General features: G+C 41.1%; 2 protein-coding genes across 3 annotated transcripts in view; one reads left to right on the top strand and one right to left on the bottom strand.

The window, feature by feature from the left end:
- pnocb (prepronociceptin b) overlaps positions 1-847 on the bottom strand; it is a 33,249-nt gene extending 32,402 nt beyond the window's left edge. Inside the window, exon 1 of the mRNA XM_028606061.1 lies at positions 770-847. The gene's annotated coding sequence lies outside the window, so the exon portion shown is untranslated. The remainder of the gene's footprint in view (positions 1-769) is intronic.
- An 86-nt stretch (positions 848-933) lies between these two features.
- On the top strand, positions 934-10,838 carry si:ch211-63o20.7 (Serine/threonine-protein kinase pdik1l-B-like). 2 transcript variants are annotated; one of them, XM_028606059.1, is made up of 4 exons: positions 934-1,159; positions 1,718-2,477; positions 4,425-4,650; positions 9,937-10,838. In XM_028606059.1, exons 2-4 carry the CDS (start codon positions 1,749-1,751, stop codon positions 10,179-10,181), a joined length of 1,200 nt encoding a protein of 399 aa, XP_028461860.1. In that variant the 5' UTR covers positions 934-1,159; positions 1,718-1,748; the 3' UTR covers positions 10,182-10,838. The 2 variants fall into 2 exon arrangements, with proteins under 2 accessions (XP_028461860.1, XP_028461861.1); XM_028606060.1 differs by lacking the exon at positions 934-1,159 and adding an exon at positions 1,221-1,323.
- Positions 10,839-22,518: the final 11,680 nt, after the last annotated feature.

The raw sequence follows: 22,518 nt of genomic DNA, 5'->3' as shown, positions 1-22,518 counted from the left end.
CACACACACACACACACACACACACACACACACACACACACACACACACACACACACACACACACACACACACACACACACACACACTTCAAAGCTATTTTTCTTTCAGTGTGCTTCAGTGCAATGAATCACCATGTTTCCTATTATATTCTCTCTGAAGAACACACACACACACAGACACAGACACACAGACACACACAGACACACAGACACACAAATGCTGTTATCTGTCATCACCACGGTTGCCGCTCCTCCACCAAAAAGCAGTCAATACTGATGCAGCACCCACTCATTGTGTGTGTGTGTGTACAGGTGTGTGTGTGTGTTTTGTTCAGGTCTTTTGTGATTAAATGGGACCGCAGCAATGAGGGAGGTTTGGTGTTTTTGCACTAGCAGTGCTTTTTTTTTTGTCAAATTCAATTTCTTGATTACAAAGCTGTCCCTGCTCATAATAGAGTACATATTCAGGTAATCATCATTGTCATAACTGAAAACTGAGGACCCACTAAAGCATAGATTTTAGTCTAATGTGTCCTGAACTGTGAATCTACCAAAATAGACTTTTTCTCTGTGAGCAAAGTAGCCTATATTTGATGTGCCTGCAGTAGCCTACACCTCTGACAAACATTGCAGCTGGAAAACTGCGTCGTTTAGCATTGTATTTTCTAGCTAATATCTATTTATTGTGTTAATTATATTGTCATCTCTTAATATAAATGTTTCAATGACTATTTTCATTCTGTCTGAAATCAATAGTCCGTTTCCATACCTTTAAAATCATTATCCCAGCTGACAGTTTGGTTGATGCTAGAATGGATGGTCCGGAGGAGGGAAGGCATGACCCGCCCTACTCTGCCTCTGATTGGCGGCTTGAACAATTCGAAATAAATATGATCTACGTTCTGCTACCAACCAATCACAACACACGGCTGAGTTTCCGTAGCCAATCATAATGCACATACAGTCAGAGCGGGACGCTCTGAATTTTGTCGAGGAAGTCTGTTGCATTTGTGTTGTTGTTCTGACAATTTAGCTACCTCAGTGGTTGATTAACAATAACTTATCCAGATTCGTTGAATATGGTGCGAGACGGTTTGTCAATGAAGTAGCTAGCTAGATTGCAGATTCATTGCTGGTAATGTAAGCTGAAGTCTTGTGGGTAAGTTTGAAATCAAAATAACGCTTTGTGTTTCGCTTCCCTTTTAAACCAACGTTAACTTTAAGAATAACATTAGTGTGGCTTAAAATACATTCATGGTGACTACAGACAGCGCCATGTATTCAGTAACTGACTTTATATGGTCTCGAGGCCACTTCGAAAATGTAAGTCATTAACTACACAGTAACTTATGTTTGAGTATTGTTAACTTCAACTTGAAAAAACAACAGGAAAGCGAAGTCATTTGGAGAGTAAATAAGGTTAGCTGTAGCACATAATGTTACGTTAGTTGGTAACGTTAGTTGTGAAGTGTAGCTAATGTTAGCGTTGAGAATACCAGCTGCGTTAAATGAACGTTTGTTATCTGTAGCTTTAATTTTGGGGACTGCCGTAATTACGTAGCTAAGTTAAACTAAAAAAGCAGTCCGGTAAGGTGCTGTAACGTTCTCCAGCTAAACGTTTGTCAGCTATTTCACGGTTAACGCCCGACTTGTTTAGCTAACTGTTTTGTACGTGTAATTTATTCATACTAACCTTAGTTATTTTATTTTTTCTTAGCACTTGCATTAGTCTCCATTCCCTGTGAGAGATGGAGGAGCTTTACACTTTAGAGAGGGAAGTTGGACGAGGCAGCTATGGTGTTGTCTTTGAGGGCCATATGGCCAAAACAGGACAGAGGGTGGCTATCAAGCGGCTGCCCTGCAGCAACCCGGAGTGCATTGAACTCTACCTGCAAGAGCTGTGGGCCATGAGAGCCACTGCCAAGAACCATGCCAATGTCATTGCACTCCACAGTTGCCTGCTGCAGACTGGGCCAAGGAGCCTGAAGCCCCTAAAACCAGGGAAACTGCCTCCACGTCTAGTTGAGAGCGTGCTGAAAGGTACTATAGTCGGAGCAGCACAAAGTCAAGAAAGGAATGACGCCCAACGGGCGAACAACTCTGTCTCAAGACTTCAGGACAGGACCAACACTGTTCAGGCCAAGCACCCACTCAAGTACAAGACTAAATCAAATGCATGTGATTCTACAACCCCACAAAGGCCTCAACACAGAGCCAGGAAGAGACCCGCCCAGACGGAGGAAGAGCAGCCGGGACCCCTGCGTTGCTTGGCCCTATGGCTTGTGATGGAGTACTGTGATGGGGGTGACTTGAATCAGTATCTGCTCTCCAGGCCGCCCGACTCCCAGCGTAACCACAGCGTGGTGCGACAGCTCTGCAGTGCTCTGGCCTTCCTGCATAGTCTGGGGATCACCCACCGAGACCTGAAGCCTGACAATGTGCTGGTCTGTGTGACACCAAGAGGCCCCGTTGTCAAGGTAGGTAGATTGTTATGACGTGACAAAGGTTACGCCAGATCAAGTGGCATTCTCCTAGAGCAGGGGTGACCTAAGGGCCACTCTGAAAATGAGAATCACAATAAGGGCCAGACATGTATAGTTTACTGACATGCTTTTATTTAACCGAAAAAAGTTAAATATCTTTGGCTGTGTTGTTGCATGTCTCATATGGCTTTCTCCCATACAGTTTGGTTGTCATAGAACCCTAAAAAGTTTCTTAGCCATCACAGAATTTTTTTTTTTTTTGGGGGGCGTTTCCGCCCTTATTAGACAGGACAGCTAGGTGAGAGAGGGGAGAGAGAGAAGGGAAAGACACGCAGGAAATCGTCACAGGTCGGACTCGAACCCTGGACCTCTGCGTCAAGGCACAAACCTCCAAGGACATGTGCGCCTGTTCCACCCACTTCCAACCCGGCCACAAAAAAATTTATTTTTTAAAAACATGCTCCCACACAGCTGACACACAACAACCTGTTTCACAGCCTGAATATTGTTGTGGAAATTTCTGAGGCTCAAAGTCAGACTTTTTTGTTGTGGTGCACAACTAGTCGGGCCAAAATCTGTTGTGAACCTAAATTGATATGCGAGCTGGATAAAAATTTGCGAGGGGCCGGATTTGGCCCCCGGTACCCCGGAGTTTGAGACACGTGTCCGAGAGTAAGTACACAACTTTTTGGAAAACTAACACTGTTCAAATTTGAAAGTTTTGTAGTACTTAATTGTTTTTTTTTTTTTGTTTTTTTTGCCTTCAGACAGTGTTTGGTTTTCACTGTAGCAGTAAACTTGAGACATAAATAAAACAATATAACAAAAAGCAACATGAAAGAATTATTGAAGGAAAAAAAAAATGCTGTCCCAGGCGGTGTACCAAAACAATTGAAATACAAAATATTAAGAACATTTTTATCAGATGCATGTCAGGAGTTATAGAACGTTACCACACGTGCTTTAAAGGGCTAAATGACAATACAAATACACCATGTATATCCACCCTCCCAAGCCTTTATCTTAGACATCCTACTGAGGGCTTATGAAGGCTGACATGCATTTATGTATTTTTTTTTTTTTTAATATGAATTATCGCTCTAAATACAGGGGGATTTTTAGTCTCCAGTCCACAAGTGCCTTAACTTCAAATTTTATATTGAAATTATAACATGAGGCCCAGTTTTCTTCTTGTTCAAGTGGAATTTTGGGGATGGTGCACATACAGTAGTCAATTAATTTGGTCCATAAACTGAGAGCTTGAAACCAAGTGGGTGTGTGGGTGTGCGTGGGGGCGGGTGGGTGAGTGGAAGTGTGTGGATTTGTGTGTCAAAATGTGTTTGTGTGTGTGTGTGGGTTTGTGTGTCAAAAATGTGGTGTAGAAGAATATTGATTCCAGTTGGAAATGTATTCTGTTTGAAGTATGACATGACACAGTATGCTGATATATGCATTGCTTCTTGATGGAAATAATAAAAATAATTAAAAAATGTGTATGTTAACATATTCAAATGTGGTGTTTTGTTAGACCAACAGTCTAAAATCCAAATAAATTCAGTTTACTATCATAAAAGACCAAGAGAACCTGCAAATATTCACATTTGAGAAGCTGGCATCGGAAAATAATTTGCATTTTTACTTAAAATGATTAAAGTGCTGATCAAAAATAGTTGATTCTCTGTCGATTGGACTAATCGATAAATCACTGATCGTTTCAGGTCTACTGAGTTAACATCCACTTATTGCAATGTAATGTGCTTCCCAGCCCTCCTCTACAAATCTCTCTAAAGCATTGGGTATCAGGACATTACTATTTTACTCTTTTAGAGTTTAGAGAGTTCTCTCTCTAGAGACAGAAAAGGTTCTAGAGTCGTACATTAGTGAAAAAAGGCCTTGCACACTGTACTTCTTATTCAATGAGTCTGCCTGTCGTACCTGTAGGTGGCAGACTTTGGTCTGAGCAAGATGAGTGAAGGTCTGCTGGACGGGGTTCTGACCAGGCAGCACTTCTCCTCCACCTGTGGCTCTGACTTCTACATGGCTCCAGAGGTGTGGGGGGGGCTGACCTACTCGGCCCAAGCGGACATCTTCTCCCTGGGCGTGATGTTCTGGGCGGTCCTGGAGAGAATCACCTTCCTGGAGGAAGGGGCCCCGCAAGAACAACTGGGTAAGTGTACAGTGGCGAGTCAACCAAAAAAGACTAGAGAGAAAGAGATTGAGCTGAATTGTTGGGTCTCTGTAAATTATGGAGTGTGGCCTAGGCCTACTCTATCTGTAAAGTGTCCTGAGAGAACTCCAGTGATGATTTGACACTATAAATTGAGTTGAGATCGAGAAGCAAAAGAGAGATTGAGAATACCTGATGCCTCCTTTTCTCAAAGAAAACCGTATGAGCAACCAAAGCAACGCGCCAACTGGACCAGAGCAGTGCAGAGAGATTTTCACTACACATCAACATGTAAATATGTGACGGAGAGGAGGAAGAATTATGACCAAAAAAGTCATTAATTTTCCCATGTCCATGCAACGCTACCACTAATGCTCTTTTAAAAATAATTATTCCGTGGTGTTGTAGTTCTTTCTTTTGCTAGTCCAAATATAATTTTGCTGTATTACGACTACAAATGAGACCAACGTGCAACTTATGTTGCAGCCAATCAGCTTTCGTTTTATCGGCGCGAGTCTCTTTTGGATTGCACCACAGGCATAAAACGGATTTTACTCTTCAAGTGCAAGTTTAGCCATACTTGACTTGCAATAAAAACTGCAGAAACTCTGATACAGATTTAGTCCGTATCCTTGTGTATATGGCACAGTGTTAACATGCTGGGTAACCCATCGGCACAGGCATGTCATGTTGTATTCCCCCCCCTCAGTGGGAGCACTCGCACGGAGGTTGAAAAGGTCGAGTGTGTGGTCCGGCAGGTTGATGACGCATCACCCTGAACCGAGTTTGACTTAATTAACTGGCACATATTAAAAATGTCACATACTATACATCATACATTCATCCACCCTGGATGGCACAGTCATAAATCTAAATGGCAAAGTGATGGATGATTTATGCTATGTACATTTTGATATGGATTATAGTAGCTCTACTTCTTCTAATACAAGCGGACAATGTGTAATTAAGCCTTTCCTGCTCTAAACGTGCTGTTGTTGGAAGCACTTGAAATACCAGTTTCCTTCATATTAATTTAATATTTTCTTCATCTTCTTACTCAAGAGATGCACCGATTGCAATTTTCATGGCCGATTCTGATCTGCAGATTTCTCTTCTATCCTATATTTAACATTATACACAAACATTTCTTTTATGGAAAATAAAATTTTACGTTAACAATAAAACACTGACTATAGGAAAAAAATCTTTAGGCAATCGTATATTTGAAGTGAAAAAAAAAATCTACAAAGAGGAGAGACCAAACAAAGTGTTTACATATTTACAAGCTATAGAAACACCCTAATCCAGAGAGAAAGCGTGAGAGAGAGACGCTCAAACAAATTATATCCATATTCAGGAGAAATCTGAGAAAATCTTTTCATTCAAGTATAGCTGTGCAGAACAGCATTCAGACTTTAATGTCCTATTTTTGTCAGAACCCCTGTTCCACTCTGCGCTCCGCTGTCAGAGAGTAATGAAATGGCCGTTACACAGATGTCTCATTTTATTCACAAAAAAAAAAAATTAAAAATTGACCGGAGCTGATTTGAAGGCAGAGAGATATGAACCATTATCCCCAGGTTTATTGTCTGAGAACCTCCCTGAGTCATTGATACTCCATTAGGCTGAATGAAATGTTTCCGATTGGAGGGAGGAGAGAGGGGGGCGGAATTCCATTTAGCAGCCCCGATCACAATCCTCTTTTGTCAGTGAGGAAATGGGGAGAGGCAGCTGGAGGCTTTTCACAGACCGATAAAATGGTCCATTATTTTACTTTATCCTCTCTCAAGACCCACACACCCACACAGTTATTTGGCTAGGCAGGGGAGCGGAGAGAACATAGTCAAGGAGCGAGACACATCCTCTAGTGTTTGTCCTTCCCAGCGCCGGTTGACTTTTTGCTCAGTCGGGTTGGGAAATCGTTGCTAGTAGGCCCGTAACAATTATTACATGACAGGGTTTTTTTTTTCCTACATAGAGGAAGGTTTTAGCCAGCCCCACAGGAAAATCCCCAGCACCAAAATGACAAGAATTGAGAATAAAAATAGCAATTCCAATCCTCTCTAAATGTGTTTTTAAGAGCAATTTACCAAAACAACCTATTGAACTAGCAGAACATAAACTTGAATAGGAGAGCTAATCTCAGTTTTATCTCCAGAATTGGGCTGTACCGGACTCTCCTGGTGATTTTATTTAAATATTAAATTTTTCTGTTAATTAGGGTTTTATTCATTCTGAGCCAGGAAAAACCCTGCATGATTGTCTAATTGTAATTTATTTTTTTACGTAATTGCGGTTTTGTTTAACCAAAATGAATTGCTAACATTAGCTAAGATCCAAAGAGGTATGACAATTGATGGTAATTGTTGATTTTGTTTAGATGTGCCAAATTGTGATTATATAAGTATTTATTGGTCGGACTGTTGTTAAGTGCCAAAAACTAGCTATGCTAGTTTTTGGCACTTAACCCCTATACACGTAGACTGAGTAAACCCAGCCCGATCTGCCGGTGATTTGATTTCGCCCTGCAGCTCAGGCTGGAAACCTGTACATTTATCTATCCTGCTTCCGTTACAATTTTGCGGGGACCAATCGCAAACTGGCTTATCCACCTGGCGCGCTATTGGCGGGTTTAACATGATGACGATAGAGAAGGGACCAAGCAGCTTCTTGTTACATTCAACATGGCGTTGATGCCGCTGTCGCTGCTACGTCACCCGGATCGTCGGTCTGATTGGTTGAAGGACTATCCAATTGCGTACAGAGTCATTTGAACTATGCCTGTTGATCCCGCCTCTTGTGCAGTAGAAAATACAGAGCAGACTCCCCAGACTGATGCTCAATTTTAACAGATTGAGCTTGGTCTGGTGATAGCCAGACTATGGGGGGTAGGCTTTTTGGAATAGGTGGATTTTTAGGGAGGTTTTAAAGCCACGCCAAAGAACTTTTCCTCTTCAGTCCCCCGACAGGTTGGAAGCAGAACCCTTATGTCTCATTCGAACTACAGATCGGCTACCCGATCTGGCAAACTTGTATAGTGCGGTTATAGCCGATAGAGGGCCGCAAAGCGAATGCAGAAGTGCCGTTCACCCTGTTACGAGTTGATGAACCACTGAAACGATTTTGGAAACATTATTTTAAGTTACAAAATAATCTTTGGTGTTGCTTTAAAGGTGGGTAGAGACTCTATGGTACGGATGAATAGTGAAAGGGAGTTCCAAAGGCGAGGGGCAGAATGGCTGAAGGCTCCAAACCCCACAATTCATTTTACTCTCTAAAAAAACTATATATAAAAAAAATAAGACTATAAGAAACCATGAGATTAGGTAACAATATGCATTTTAATTAGTTTCCCAGATAATCCTCTTTTAATTTATTTGGGTTGCAACTAATGGTTTTCTTCTACTCCTTCCTCTTCTCCTCCAATCTGCTCATTTCTTCAATTAATCATTTAGTCTAGAAAGTGTCTAATAAAGACAAAACCAATTCAAGGTACGGCTTAAAAGTTTTGTCTTTCTTAATTATTCTGATCCGCAGCCAAAACCCTGAATTATTAATTTCATAATGGTATGAAAGAAAGAAGAGGAAGCTCGTCTTAGTACAACTTCTGAGGTCTAATCAGCAAGACTGATTAAAAATGGTGTGAAGGCATTTTAAGGCTTGTCCTCCCGCCGCTAACAGGTGCAACAACCCAAAAAAAATGTGCGGTTTATCAATTCCATACTACATACTAACTCTATGCTGACAGGGAGACAGCAAAATGTTTTCCCAAAAATTTCATAGTTATCTGTTGTTTTCTGATGTGTCCTTGGAGCCGTTTCAAAAACTGCCACAATTGGTTGTAAACGCACAATACGCCATTTTCTGCAGCTAGGGCTCTCTCAATCCAAACAATAACAAAAGACAGAGCAGTGCTGTCATTGCAGTCGGTTTCTCTCAGTTTTTTCAACCATTTTTCTTTTTTCAAGCCTTCCCCAATGTTTCTTTCCTAAACCCAACCGTTTGTTTTCGTAAGCGTGTGACGTTGGTCACTATCGTTTTTTTCTTTTTTCTTTTTGTATTACTAAAGCCTTTCCCAATGTTCTTTTCCTAAACCCAACCTTTTGGTTTTTTGGGGGGGGGTTTACACGCGTGTGACGTTGTTCTCGCGATAGTACAGCACATTCTCGTGATAGAGCGCGCGCACACACAAACATACACGGATGTAAACCTACACACCACGTGGCGTGTATGTTTACATCCGCTGCATACAGCGTAGACATACACGTGGATAGCTCAAAATGCTGACAGATAACACGCCATTTGGCTTTAGGAAAGTGGCGTGGATGTTTTACGCAAACTCATGATGCCACGTTGCCCTGTTACATCTGACAATATTTAACAAACATTGGACTCATCATGAGCATGACCAAATGATCTAATGTTGGATTACTTCGACCGAATGGTGAGCATAATACATTGCATTATAGTCAAGTCAACTTTATTGTCTTATTCTGCAATATGTGCCAGACATACAGAGCAATTGAAAATACGTTTCTCTCCGACCCACAGTGCAAAAGGACACGTATAATCTAATAATAATAAAAAAATATATATATATTTTTTATACAGTACAGGCCAAAAGTTTGTACACACCTTCTCATTCAATGTGTTTCTTTATTTTCATGACTATTTACATTGTAGATTCTCACTGAAGGCATCAAAACTATGAATGAACACATATGGAATTATGTACTTAACAAAAGTGTGAAATAACTGAAAACATGTCTTATATTTTAGATTCTTCAAAGTAGCCACCCTTTGCTTTTTTATTAATAAGGGAAAAAATTCCACTAATTAACCCTACTTTGAAGAATCTAAAATACAAGACATGTTTTTCAGTTATTTCACACTTTTTTTGTTAAGTACATAATTCCATATGTGTTCATGCCTTCAGTGAGAATCTACAATGTAAATAGTCATGAAAATAAATAAAAAAACGCATTGAATGAGAAGGTGTGTCCAAACTTTAGGCCTGTACTGTATATATTCTAAGTTGTTGTGATGACACAAAGGGCCTCGAGTATTTTAAGAATCTTCTAAATTTCCTGGTCAAACCCTCTCTTCTTTCTTTCAAAAAGCACTTGAGCTCTGTTGGCAATTCCTAGAAATACGTCACACCAGTATGGCACTGGACTCCTTGCAAATAACAAAGTGTGGCCCACAGTCACTGACACGAAGGGGCTCCCTGTTGCTGCTATCAGCCGGGAACTTTAACCGCGTCTTCCCCGGTGTTTCCTCGTTTAGGTGCCTACGTGTGCAAGGGTCGCTCCGGCTGGCTGATGCCGCTGGGGGAAGCTTTGTGGGAGAACGCCAACCTCCAGCTGTGTATCCCGATGAAGTTTAAGAGGGCGCCCCCGCTGCCACCCCCGCCCGGCCCAGCCATGTGCGCCCTGCTTTTAGACATGCTTGCCTCAAACCCGGATGCTCGGCCCCCGGCAGACCAGCTGGAGGCCCGAGTGCGCTCTGCTCTGGAAGAGGACTCCCGCTGACCGAGTGCACTTAACAGACCATAATGGCTATAACCATCCTCCAGCTCGCTACATGGAAATATTGACAGTGGACCCCCTGACTGCAGCACTCCCTACATGTGTAAGCAATAGCCACTTTGCTGCCACAGGGAAGTGGGGATAGCAACTATGTATGATTATACGGGATTGCAGGTGCTTTTCGTGTCACTGAAACAGAAGCTTGTTTTCTAAGCTGCGCAGGAAACCACATGAAGGGAAAATAGAAGGTCCGTACCGCAGACAAAACACGCAATGATATCCAAACAACTCCATATAAAGATCTAGTGGGACTCACTCAAGATGTATTTGATGTAAACGCCATGCTGTTGCTTGGGCCTTGAATGCTTGACATAGAAAATCAATTTTAGCGTGTACGTATGGCTGAAATGAAATGCTAGGGATTACCTGCTGCTACTGTGTTATGGGTCCATTATCTCAGCTTCATGTCGGGTGTTAATTTTGACTTGATTTGCAGACCTTGAGCTTTTTACGTGTTGAAAAATGTAGCATAATCTTACCCAAATCTTTCCACAACACACTGGTGTAGCATAGATGTTACAGTTCACTGGGCTTCCATAAGTCTTAAATATGTAAAGTGAGTGATCATACATAAAGATTTTGTAATGTGTGCAGTAGTTTTTTTTTTTTTTTTTTTTTTTTTTGTGACACTTTAAGTCTTAATTGTTGTTAATACTCTGTCATCAGCAGGTGTCAATAAAACGCCATGGTGATTCTCCGGTCGTAGTTTGTGGTGTTCTTTCTCTAAATCTGACGTAGTTTAAATAAGGTGCTGTACAGTCTCAAAATGTCTGATGGATTGGAGTCAACATACAAAACTAATTTTTTTTTTTCACTTTGCCAGTTCTTTCTTGTTGTTGGTTACGTAAAGTTGTAACAAAACGCTTGATGAAATTAACATGTTTGAAACCAACATGGTCACGATAATCCTTGTTATATTTCTTGTTTCCCCCCTTTTTAAATTAGAAACAATATTCGTAAAATAAATATAGCACTTATTCCTACATACATAAGTAAATAAGTATTAAAGAAGGGAATAAAAAAAATATATATACTCAGCAAAAAAGAAACTTTAAAGATCTTCATTGTAAAGGGTTTAAACAATGTTTGTTCAATGAACCATAAACAATTAATGAACATGCACCTATTCAACGGTTGAAAAGACAATAACAGCTTGCAGGCGGTAGGCAATGAAGGTCACAGTTAAAAGGAAATTAGGAAAGTTAAAGAGACCTTTCTCCTGACTCTGAAAAAACACCAAAAGAAAGTGGCCCAGGGTCCCCGCTAATGTGCGGGAACGTGCCTTAGGCATGGTGCAAGGAGGCATGAGGACAGAAGATGTGGGCCAGGGCAATACATTGCAATGTCCCCGACTCTGAGACGCCTAAGATGGCGCTACAGGGAGACAAGAAGCACAGCTGATCGTCCTTGCAGTGGCAGACCAAGCGTAACAACACCTGCACAGGATCGGTACATCCGGATATCACACCTGCGGGACAGGTACAGGATGGCACAACAACTGCAAGAAGTGGCCAGTCTGGTGCAGTACATGAGGAAATGTACTGCAATACTTAATGCGGCTGGTGGCTGGTGCACATTATTCCATGTCTGTGAAAATTGTTCAGTTTATGTCTTAGTTGTTAAATCTATTAATGTTAATGCAAATATTTTCATACGTTAAAGGATAATTCCGGCACAAAACGAACCTAGGGTTTAATAACAGATGTGTACCCACTCTGTCGTTCTCTGGGACATGTTTTCATGCTAATCGAATGTGTTTGTAGCTTGGAACACACTAGCGCGGACCGCTGATTAGCTTACAACGCTAGTATATGGGGCACAGGGACATGCAAATTAAATCGCTATTTAATACCACTGAGAGGTCTGGTTGGGTCATAATGTAGTAGCAGATCAGTAATGTATTTTGGCCCTAAACAGTTTAGTGATTTATAAACCAGTAAAAGTATTTTGAAATCAATTCTTTGAGGCACTGGAAGCCAGTGTAGAGACTTCAGTACTGGAGTGATGTGATCCACTTTCTTGGTTTTAGTGAGGACTGGAGCAGCAGCGTTCTGAATCAGCTGCAGCTGTCTGATTGATTTTTTAGGGAGACCTATAAAGACACTGTTGCAGTAGTCAAGTCTACTGAAGATAAAAGCATGGACAAGTTTTTCCAGATCCTGCTGAGACATAAGTCCTTTAACCCTTGATATATTTTTAAGGTGATAATAGGCCGATTTTTTAATTATGTTAATGTGGCTTTTAAAATTCAGGTCTGAGTCCATGACTACACCAAGATTTCTTGCTTTGTCTGTTGTTTTTAACATTGTCGTTTGAAGCTGAGCGCTGACTTTCAATCATTCCTCTTTTGCTCCAAAAACAACCACCTCCGTTTTTTCTTCATTTAATTTAAGAAAGTTCTGGCACATCCAATCATTAATCTGTTGAATGCACATATTTAATTGTTGTATTGGGCTATAGTTCCCTGGCAATAAGGTTATGTAAATTTGTGTGTCATCCGTGATAACTATGGTAACTTATTTTGTTGTTTTCCATAATCTGAGCCAGTGGAAGCATGTAGATGTTGAACAGAAGAGGCCCCAGAACTGAGCCTTGGGGAACTCCGCACGTCATATTTGTATGCTCAGATGTATAATTACCTATAGACACAAAGTAGTCCCTATTCTTTAAATAGGATTCAAACCACTTTAGTACGGAGCCAGAAAGACCAACCCAGTTTTCCAATCGGTCAAGCAATATGTCATGGTCTACCGTATCAAATGCAGCACTGAGATCAAGTAATACTAAGACTGAAATTTTGCCACTATCTGTGTTTAAGTGGATGTCATTAAAGACTTTAACAAGAGCCGTCTCGGTGCTGTGGTGTGGTCGAAAACCTGACTGGAAGGCATCAAAACTGTTGTTTAGCAATAAGAAAAAGTTGAGTTGTTGAAAGAACACTTTTTCTATGATTTTACTTAAAAATGGAAGGTTTGATATTGGCCTATAGTTGGTCATTAGTGTCGTGTCTAGATTGTTCTTTTTTTAGGAGTGGCTTGATGACTGCAGTTTTCAAATGTTAACCGAAGCATTGAGAATGTTGTAAGTGTACAGATAGTTTATGAAAAGATAGATTATAAAGACATTGGCGTTTATGTTTACGTGCGGCCACACTCCTGTCCGGTGGCCATAGCTTCACAATGTCCGCAGGTACACCACCAGTTTCCCGAAGTACGAGGCTGTGTTGCTGCATTGACTACCGGTAGCTCTCTCTCTCTCTCTCTCTCTCTCTCTCGTAGCCCTTTCACGGAGCTCCCGCAGCTCTTCGTCAGTATATTCCGGCTTGAAAAGATAAGGACGTCCATCAAACTGAAAGGGTTCGTTTGTCGGATGAATAATCCACCATCTCTTTAGTGTATATCCTGTGGAAGCACTAGTTAGTTGTTGCGTTAAGTGCTTCTCTTATGCGCTCAATGCTTTCTTCCGGCAACATCGGACCATGGGAGATTCCACGTTGCACAGCGTTCGGCTCATAATCTATCTTTTCAATAAACTATCTGTACACTTACAACATTCTCAATGCTTCAGTTAACATTTAGGGATCCTCTTTATGCTAACGTTAAGGTGTGGTGATATTTTGAGCTTTTTTAGTGGTATTAAATAGCGATTTAATTTGCGTATCCCTGTGCCCCATATACTAACGTTGTAAGCTAATCAGCGGTCCTCGCTAGCATGTTCCAAGCTACAAACACATTCAATTAGCATGAAAACCCAGAGAACGACAGAGTGGGTACACATCTGTTATTAACCCCTAGGTTCGTTTTGCGCCGGAATTGTCCATTAAGTTTGCTGAAAATATAAAAGCAGTTGAAAGTGACAGGACATTTCTTTTCCCCCAAGTATATATATGCACATATATACATACCCAAGCATGCCCATATAATGGTACTTCATCAATTCATACGTAGTTAACTATGTTTTCATAAAAAAGTTTTAAAACTACGAAGTTCAAGCTTTACGTGCAAATTTAAATATGACTTGAACATTTTTTGTTTCTCCGTGAGCGTTTATTTTGAAATATTTTTTCCTCATTTTTTCCTCAGCTACTTCACTGGTTAGCTTTGAGTCGGTGACATTTTAGAATGTCACTTAAAAGTATAGAGGATTTTGAAGGTTGAGGCAAATAGTTTTGTGATATCTGCAGCGAAAACGAAGCGGGCTAGCAGCATGAGGCTCCGGTTGACTGACGACCACTAATGCACCGTCCCCTCATGAACAGGAAATTAAAGCCAGGCATTAGGGCTGTTGCTGATCATATCCAGGCCGAGTCCACAGCATTTATTACTGGCCATCAGTCTTAGTCATTGACCGACCATATCTTAGATGACTACTTATTTTAAAAAAAATGTTTTGCTCACATGCCTTGATAAAATGTGTTCTAACAGTGTCCAGAGACCCTTTTCCCCCACCTATTTTCTCAGCTATCCTTGGCCCCGTTTTTTGGCTATTAGATCGGATTGAATCTTAAAAAATGGGTTGCTCTAAAGAAAAAAATGATTCTGAAATCGTATTAGATAATGTCATCCAGTTTTGGTTTTGATCACAATCAAACCTTCAGTATTTGTTCAAAACCTTTAGTAGGATTGGGATACAAAAAAAAAGAAGGGATTATCCTGATTGCAGCAGAAGGGCGGATACAGGCTGAATTTTAGAAGGCAAATGTAAGAAAACTTTTAAATCTGTCAACTAATACATTTGTATTGTGTAGTATATGTACACATTAATCTATATTTTGCTCTTGATGTGTTTAACCATTCAAGTGATAGAGCACATAAACTAGACATTTATATAGTCCCCGACAAATTTGAAAAACATTGCCCCAACCACTGCATAGTATGCCTTTAAGTCCCGCCCCCCGCCGGAGGAGAAAAGAACTCTAGTTGTTTTCCCCTCCAGTGGGCGTGGCTTTTTAGAGTATGACGCCATGTGCTCTGTCTCTACTACTATAGAAGCCTACATTCTGATATTAGTCCCATTTGCACCACTCTATTACCCAGATCTTGAAAAAGTTTGTATCTGGATCAGGGTGATCCAATCCAGTAGTGCTTTTAAAAAAAAAAAAAAAAAAAGGCACAAAACAACAAACAAAAAAATAGACATGGGATATCCAAATCCAGATCATTCTGATCCATATTAAAGGTTTTTGAACAACTTGGCCCCTGTGGTAAGACCCTGAGCTCAGCAGTGTCTGTGATATGGACGTCTAGTTGGGACGAGTCGACATTTAAGATTGAGAGGCTCCGCGCTCCCGGCTTGATGAGGTTGCGTGATCTTTTCTGGTAAAGGTTGACTGCTCACGCTCATGCCGGCCAGCCGATAGCTCCGACAACCTTTCACCTCCCTCTCAAGAGTCTTTTCAGGAATGAAAAAATATTGAATAAGCTACACGTATGGTGGGAAAATGTCTTAATGCATATTCATGATTGGCATATTTGGGTCTTTTCCCCAGTTGTAATGGCTGCATTACTGTAAAGTAGAAGTGATGTCATAAAGTGATGTCATTTTCTGACTTCACTAGACTGTTCTTGCTGTTCTATTAATTGCCTTTAACCACTTATTCATTATATCCACATTATTGAGGATTATTTATCTAAAATGTAATTGTGAAAATATTGTTAAAAGCACCAATAGTCAACCCTACAATATTGTCACAATATCAACATCCATGCATTTAGTCAAGCATATCTTGAGAACTGATTTTCTCCATGTCGCCCAGCCCCAGTCTGATTTAGTAGATTATGTAGGGTGGTTTATTTTTTATGATACAACATTTGCATTCCCAACTGTGTATTTCAAGAGTTCCTTTAATCATGCCTCCTGTCAAAATTGGCTGTGAAGTGGCTAGAGGTGTGAATCTGATGTCCCGATTCGATTGCTATTATCATGTTAGCGATTCAATTCGATATCTCGATGCGTCACGATGCGTCAAATAAATGTTTCTATTAAGCCATGTAGGATATTTAATTCATAGCTTTTCAAGCTTCAAAAACAAAATGTTCTGCAGTGCTCTAATACTAAATAAATTGGATACATAAAGCTACAGCACGGAGCACATGGAACTTCCTGAATGTGCAAAAACATAACAGAATATGTAAGCAGAAATGTTGTTAGGCCTACATTAAATTGTAAACCGAAATAATCGATTACGAGCCTGCCGATTATTGAGTCCACGATTCCATGCATCGATTATTTGATTCATTTCAAAACCTCTAGAAGTGGCCAGGTTGGCGCAGTTGGTAGAGCAGGCGCTAGAGCTGGGCGATATGGAGAAAATCAAATATCCCAATATTTTTGACCAATATTTGACAGATATTGTGGCAATATTGTAGGGTTGACAATTTGTGCTTTCACAAAATATGCACACAATGAGATTTTTGATAAATAATCATCAGTTATGTTGATATAATAACTATGTGGGTAAAGGCAAATAATAGAACAGCTAGAAAAGTCTGGTGTGTTCAGAAAATTACATCACTCTACTGTAATGCAGCCTTTAAAACCAGGAAAAGACACCACTCGTGTCATATCAGGATATTACGATATCCAAAATTTAAGACGATATCTAGCCTCATATATCGATATCGATACAATATCGATAAATTGCCCAGGCCTAGCAGGCGCACACATATAGAGGTTTGCTCCTCCCCCTATCTCTCCCCCCCTTTCATTAATTCATATTTCCTGTAAAAATAAAAGGCCTAAAAATGCCCAAAAGATAATCTTAAAAGAAATTGGCTGTGAAGTTATGCCCTCTTGGCGTGACTATTTCTAAGAGCTTGGTAACTAAATTGACAGTCCTTGTTTGGTGCAGAAGTGCATACACCAGTGTGAGGCTTCAGCAGTCTGAGCTAGTCAAATCAATTATTTTACAAGGTCTAGTCTTCAGCCAAAAATCCCTGTTTTTCTCTCACTGCACTACATGTGGGGATAGTGGCTAACTTGTACTGCTGAGCTTTGAGATGCATATTTACACAGAACGAGGACTGTGGATTTGGTCTCCCCCATTTCTCACAATTTGAATTGCATTAGGAAGATAACGGTTATGAACAGGAGGAGTGATATTACAGGGACTAACTCTTTCAATCTACACAATGGGCATGTGAGTACTGTATTATTGAGACGGATGTGAAAAAAATGTAAACCCATCCTTCAAAGCATAAACTGAAACGTTGATATGTGGGACCCACTCACGCGTGGAACAACGCGTGGTGCTTATCAAGGTGATGATTTTCTCGCAAATTATAGATCCTAAATTGGGTTTTCTTATTTGTATCAGTGCAAAGTGTGTTACATGAGAGCAGGGGCGTCGGACGGGGGCTTCATGTGAAGAGGGCCCAAAAAGATGCTAGAATGAATAGCTGTAGATGCAAGGAGGGGCCCATAGAAAAATGCCTTTCAACAGGGCCCAGAATTTTTCTGCTACGCCCCTGCATAAGAGGCGTTTTCACCCTTCTCTACTGAACCTGTGCACTACCTTCAAATCTGTGATTCAAACATTACCGCGGGCAAGCTAGATTTGGTACGTTCACGATCACTGTCCGTGCCGGAGCTCAATCGAGCTCACAGCAGGCCGGGGTCTGTCGAGGAAGGCAGGCCGGGCGGCAAGGCAGCAACACAGGCAGCACCGGCCGCTGAACTCCGACACACAGTCTTACCAAATTTGCAATTAGCCATCCATTTTTGTAAAACGGACCATATTTGAGCTTTATATAGTTGATTTCTCGCATAAATATGAGGAACATGAGATTCTGTCGCGTTTCTAATGTGTGTGTATTGGGGATTCGCTCAACCAATCAGCACGCGACCTCTAATGCGTGTGTATGGCGATTCGCTCAACCAAACAGCGTGCGTCTCTACGTGTGTGCGGGGATAAGGCTCAACCAAGCAGCGCGCAGCTCATCTAAATATTCATGACCTTACCATATTTGGAAGAAAAGCTCTTGTTACAAATAGGGCCAAAACACAGGGATGCATAAGGGCTAGGGTTTAATCCCGGGAAACGGGATTCCCGGGAAATCTGATCAAAACCATTTCCCGGGAAATGTTATGACGGGAAACAGGAAATAAAATAAAATAAAAAAAGGCAAGGAGTACATGTCTATTATTATCATACGGTAACGTTGATGCAGGCGACGGTAGCTACGGTAATACAGGCTCCCTAAATCATTACACAGGCTCAATACATTCATTCATTAAAGAAGAAGAAGTTCGTTACGCAGCACGCACTACGCAGCTGGGCTACCTAACTCCGTTAATCATGTCTGCGGCCAGCTTTGTTTGGGAGCATTTTGAAAGACCGGACAATAAAACAGCTCAGTACAAGTTGTGTGACCGGTTTATAAGGCGTATTTGTATTTGGTTAACTTGGAGTGATTACTCCCGTTTGCAGCCTCTTACACATCCTCAACAGGCACAGAATGGATTTCGATAATGTAATGGTTTAGAAATCATTCAATGGTTTACTTAAGCATATTTTGTTAGTTTGTATAATAGATTTCCATAAAACATTGATTATTAAAGGGTTGCCTAGATTTTCAGAAGACAAGTCCCGGACATTCCACCTGGCATTTCATAATTAGCGCTGCAGCAGATGTCACGCTGCAGCACGCAGCTCACTTGATCACGCAGCAGAATTGATCATTGCAAACTGTGTTGATGAGGGACATAAACTGTGTTCTTTAGTCCTAAAAATGATACAAATAATATAAAAAATGTCAGTTTGGGATTTTGGGAACACATATTTGAATGATATCGATACAGTACTTGGGCTAAAAACAAACCAAAAAAACAGCCATTTCTCGGCCAGTTCCAGGGATTCCCGGAATGTGGGCTGTCTCTTTCCCAGGATCGGATTCATCTCATTTTCGGGAAAAATATTAAACCCTAATAAGGGCCAATAAAATATCAACCAGGCCATTTTCAGCCCAACTAATGTTACATACCCCATTAGGAGACCAAAAGGAACCGTGTGAAATACCCTATATAATCACCCCTTTAAGAAAGTGACAAAAGCACGTCAATGAACTCTCCATGTCTGGCCCTTGGTGTGATTCTCTTTCTCCTTTATTATTAGTTTGACCCCCGTGGTTTAGCAGGTATTTGGGAAATTCAAACTTTTACCTGGTGATGGTTAAAGAAGAATAGTCAGAGGATCACCAAAATCAGCAGGATTCATCCTAGGACTATGCAAGTTGTACGGCAATCCATTAAATCGCTGTTGAGATAGTCTTTACATTACATTACATGTATTTAGCGGACACTTTTATCCAAAGCGACTTACAGTATGTGCGTTCAACCCAAACAGTCTCCATTTGCTACATTGAGACATAGAACAAGTTTTTATTTTATAGTCAGACTGATATTGCCATCCTTAGAGCTACGCTGCTAGCATTGCTAAACATTATGCAATTGCAACTGAATGGAATAACTGACTTGTACACAGTAAGCACTGGCTATGATGGACCACTTTGACCAGTGCCAATATGGATAATAATGAGGAATAATGTTATGGGAACCCCACTATAATGAGTCTGCACCTCTTTAAGTGTTAGCCCTTATTTATTTATTTTACTGTAGGCTGTGTTAAATTGCATATATAAAAGTAGTGACTAGTAGTGATATCTGGCAGCCGCAATAAAGTATCCATTCAAGTCTATTACAACTTAAGTAAACTAAGACCACAACAACAAATTGAAATCGGATATTGCAAAGATCTTCAACAGGGGGTCCTCAGAGTTACTGCAAGGGGGCCACCATATTCATTTTTTAAAGCTTTAGTGCGTAACTTTTTGATATTGAACGTCCCTTACATTCAAGCCGTTGCCATATGAGTTGCTACAAAGCTAATTAAGACTATCAGCTCCACACAACTCTCTCTGGAGTTCTCAGTGTGGCTATGTTCAGAAGGTTGTGGCATCTGGTGACTTTCCCGCGCAGAAAATCGCCAACAGTTTTGTTGTCATTACTTAGCATTCCTCGTGTGGGTGACAGAAACTACGCACTATAGCTTTAACATAAATCAGACATTAGCAAATATTTATCAGCTTTTTGTATTTGTAAAAAAAAAACATTGATGATTAGTCTTACTGGCCTATAGATAAGGTAGTCACTAAAATAGCCATCCATAGTCAACCCACGAAAGGTAACTGGACCTGACGGAGGGCCGGGCAGAGTTTGCATAGCGGTCAAACAGGTCCACGGAGGATGCTATCACCATAGCTGTGCATGCGACACTGAACCACCTGAAACACCGCAACACCTACGTGAAGATGCTCTTTGTGGACTACAGCTCGCCATTCAACACCATCATCCAGGACATCCTCATCAACAAGCTGCTCCACCTGGGCCTCTCCACCCCCATCTGCACTTGGATAAGTGATTTCCTCAACAACCGCTCACAAGTAGTCCGACTGGGCCCCCCCCAAACCAACCCACTCAGCACGGGTGCACCGCAAGGGTTTGTTCTCAGCCCTCTGCTATACACCTTGTACGCCAGCGACTGTTCCCCAGCTCATCCAACCAACACCATCATTAAATTTGATGACACCACAGTCATCGGTCACGTAGTAGAGAGAGATGAGACCCACTGAAGGGCTGAGATCAAGAGGCCGACAGCATGGTGCCAGAACAACAACCTGGAGCTCAATACACCAAAGACCAAAGAGCTGATTCTGGACTTCAGGAGGAAGCGGCAGACGGAACCCCCCGCCACTCCTCGTAGAAGGTGCTAGCGTCGAGAGGGTCCACACCTTCAAATCCCTGGGAGTCTACATCACTAATGACCTCTCCTGGACAGCTAACACCACCACCATCATCAAAAGGACACAGCAGCGTCTCTACTTCCTGAGACAAATTGAAAGTCCAACGACAAATTGAAAGTCCAAAGAGAAAACAAAGCAAGATCAAATTAAAAATATATATTTTTTTTTATTTTCCATTTGGCTTTGGCTTTTGAATTTATTATTTGGCTTTTGAATTTCAATTTAACATTGGCTTTTAATTTTCATTTAATATTTGGCTTTTGAATTTCAATTTAACATTGCCTTTTCGTTTGGACTTGACACATGTCAATGTAAATGAGGAGGCGTGGCCCAAAGGCTGGTGGGAGGGTCTGAAACGAAAGGGGTGCAGAGCACCTTATGAACAGCAGGGGGAGCATCTGTCTGCATCTTCGTATAGTGAATTTAGTGGTGAAAAAGCAGATGGAAATTATAAAAAAAGCAATTGATTCTATAATCTAGATCGGGAGTTTGCAGTAGTAGCAGCAGCAAACAACTGGAAACTTTTTACAATTTCCATCTCCTTTTTCACCACTAAATTCACTTCTGAGACTTTTTTTATGCGATAAATTAACTGTGTAGAGTGTGAATATGGACAGTTTTACAAACGTTGATGGCCAACTGCACATTTTCTCCAATGTTGTCAGAAGCTTCAGTCTGACGGGACAGCCAGCTGGTGGCGCCGGGATCGCCTCCCTGCTGGCCGGCCAGTGATGCTCACAGACACCGCTGTTAGCTGGAAGTCTGAAAAAGTACACGGGCTGTACAAAAGGCCGTCGATCAGGAGTAATAGTTGTGAGGAGGCTACATGTTGGAGAACAGCGCGGACACGCACCTCACATAACATAAGATTGTGTGTGTGTGCGTCCTCGAAATCTGACCACACACAAACACACGTAAGCAGAGCTACCCACACCCATGTTTCTACTTTTAATATAAAATCAAAAGAGAGAAGTTGTCTGAGTCGTGTTTTAAACAGACACACCTGGGGCGAAGTTGGGAACCAGAATCAGCTTTAAATCCAGTCCTAATCTAGTCCTCACTAACACGGGCCCAGTTATAGTAACTACATGAAAACTTCACGGTTGCATGAAATTTGTGTTTAGCCTACATCATCAGTTTCTATCATGTGAAATAAGAGGCCAAGCCAGCCTGATATGAAGGTAGCGGTCCGTCTGACCCCAGATCATGTCAACATGCTTATTTTTCTCAACAAACATCAGTAGACTGGTGCACAACTTGTATGGAAGTTAGCCTACTGGTTATTTTGTTATTAGGCTTTGTCCGTGCCTTGGATAGTTTTGAGTTACACTTTGACAAAACCTGTCAGATCTAAGTATTGTTATGTTTTTGGTCAAGTTATTATTTAATAGGATTCTTTTTATTTATTATTTTGGAACAAACGAGGGACGGTTCGCAGCTGCAGGTTCTGCTGCTTCAGAGCACCACTGCGCATATATATA

The sequence above is a fragment of the Perca flavescens genome, chromosome 18 (genome assembly GCF_004354835.1).
Source record: "Perca flavescens isolate YP-PL-M2 chromosome 18, PFLA_1.0, whole genome shotgun sequence".
NCBI classification, from domain to species: Eukaryota; Metazoa; Chordata; class Actinopteri; order Perciformes; family Percidae; genus Perca; species Perca flavescens.
The sequence above is the reverse complement of the archived record's forward strand: the minus strand, read 5'-3'. Positions and strand labels throughout refer to the sequence as shown.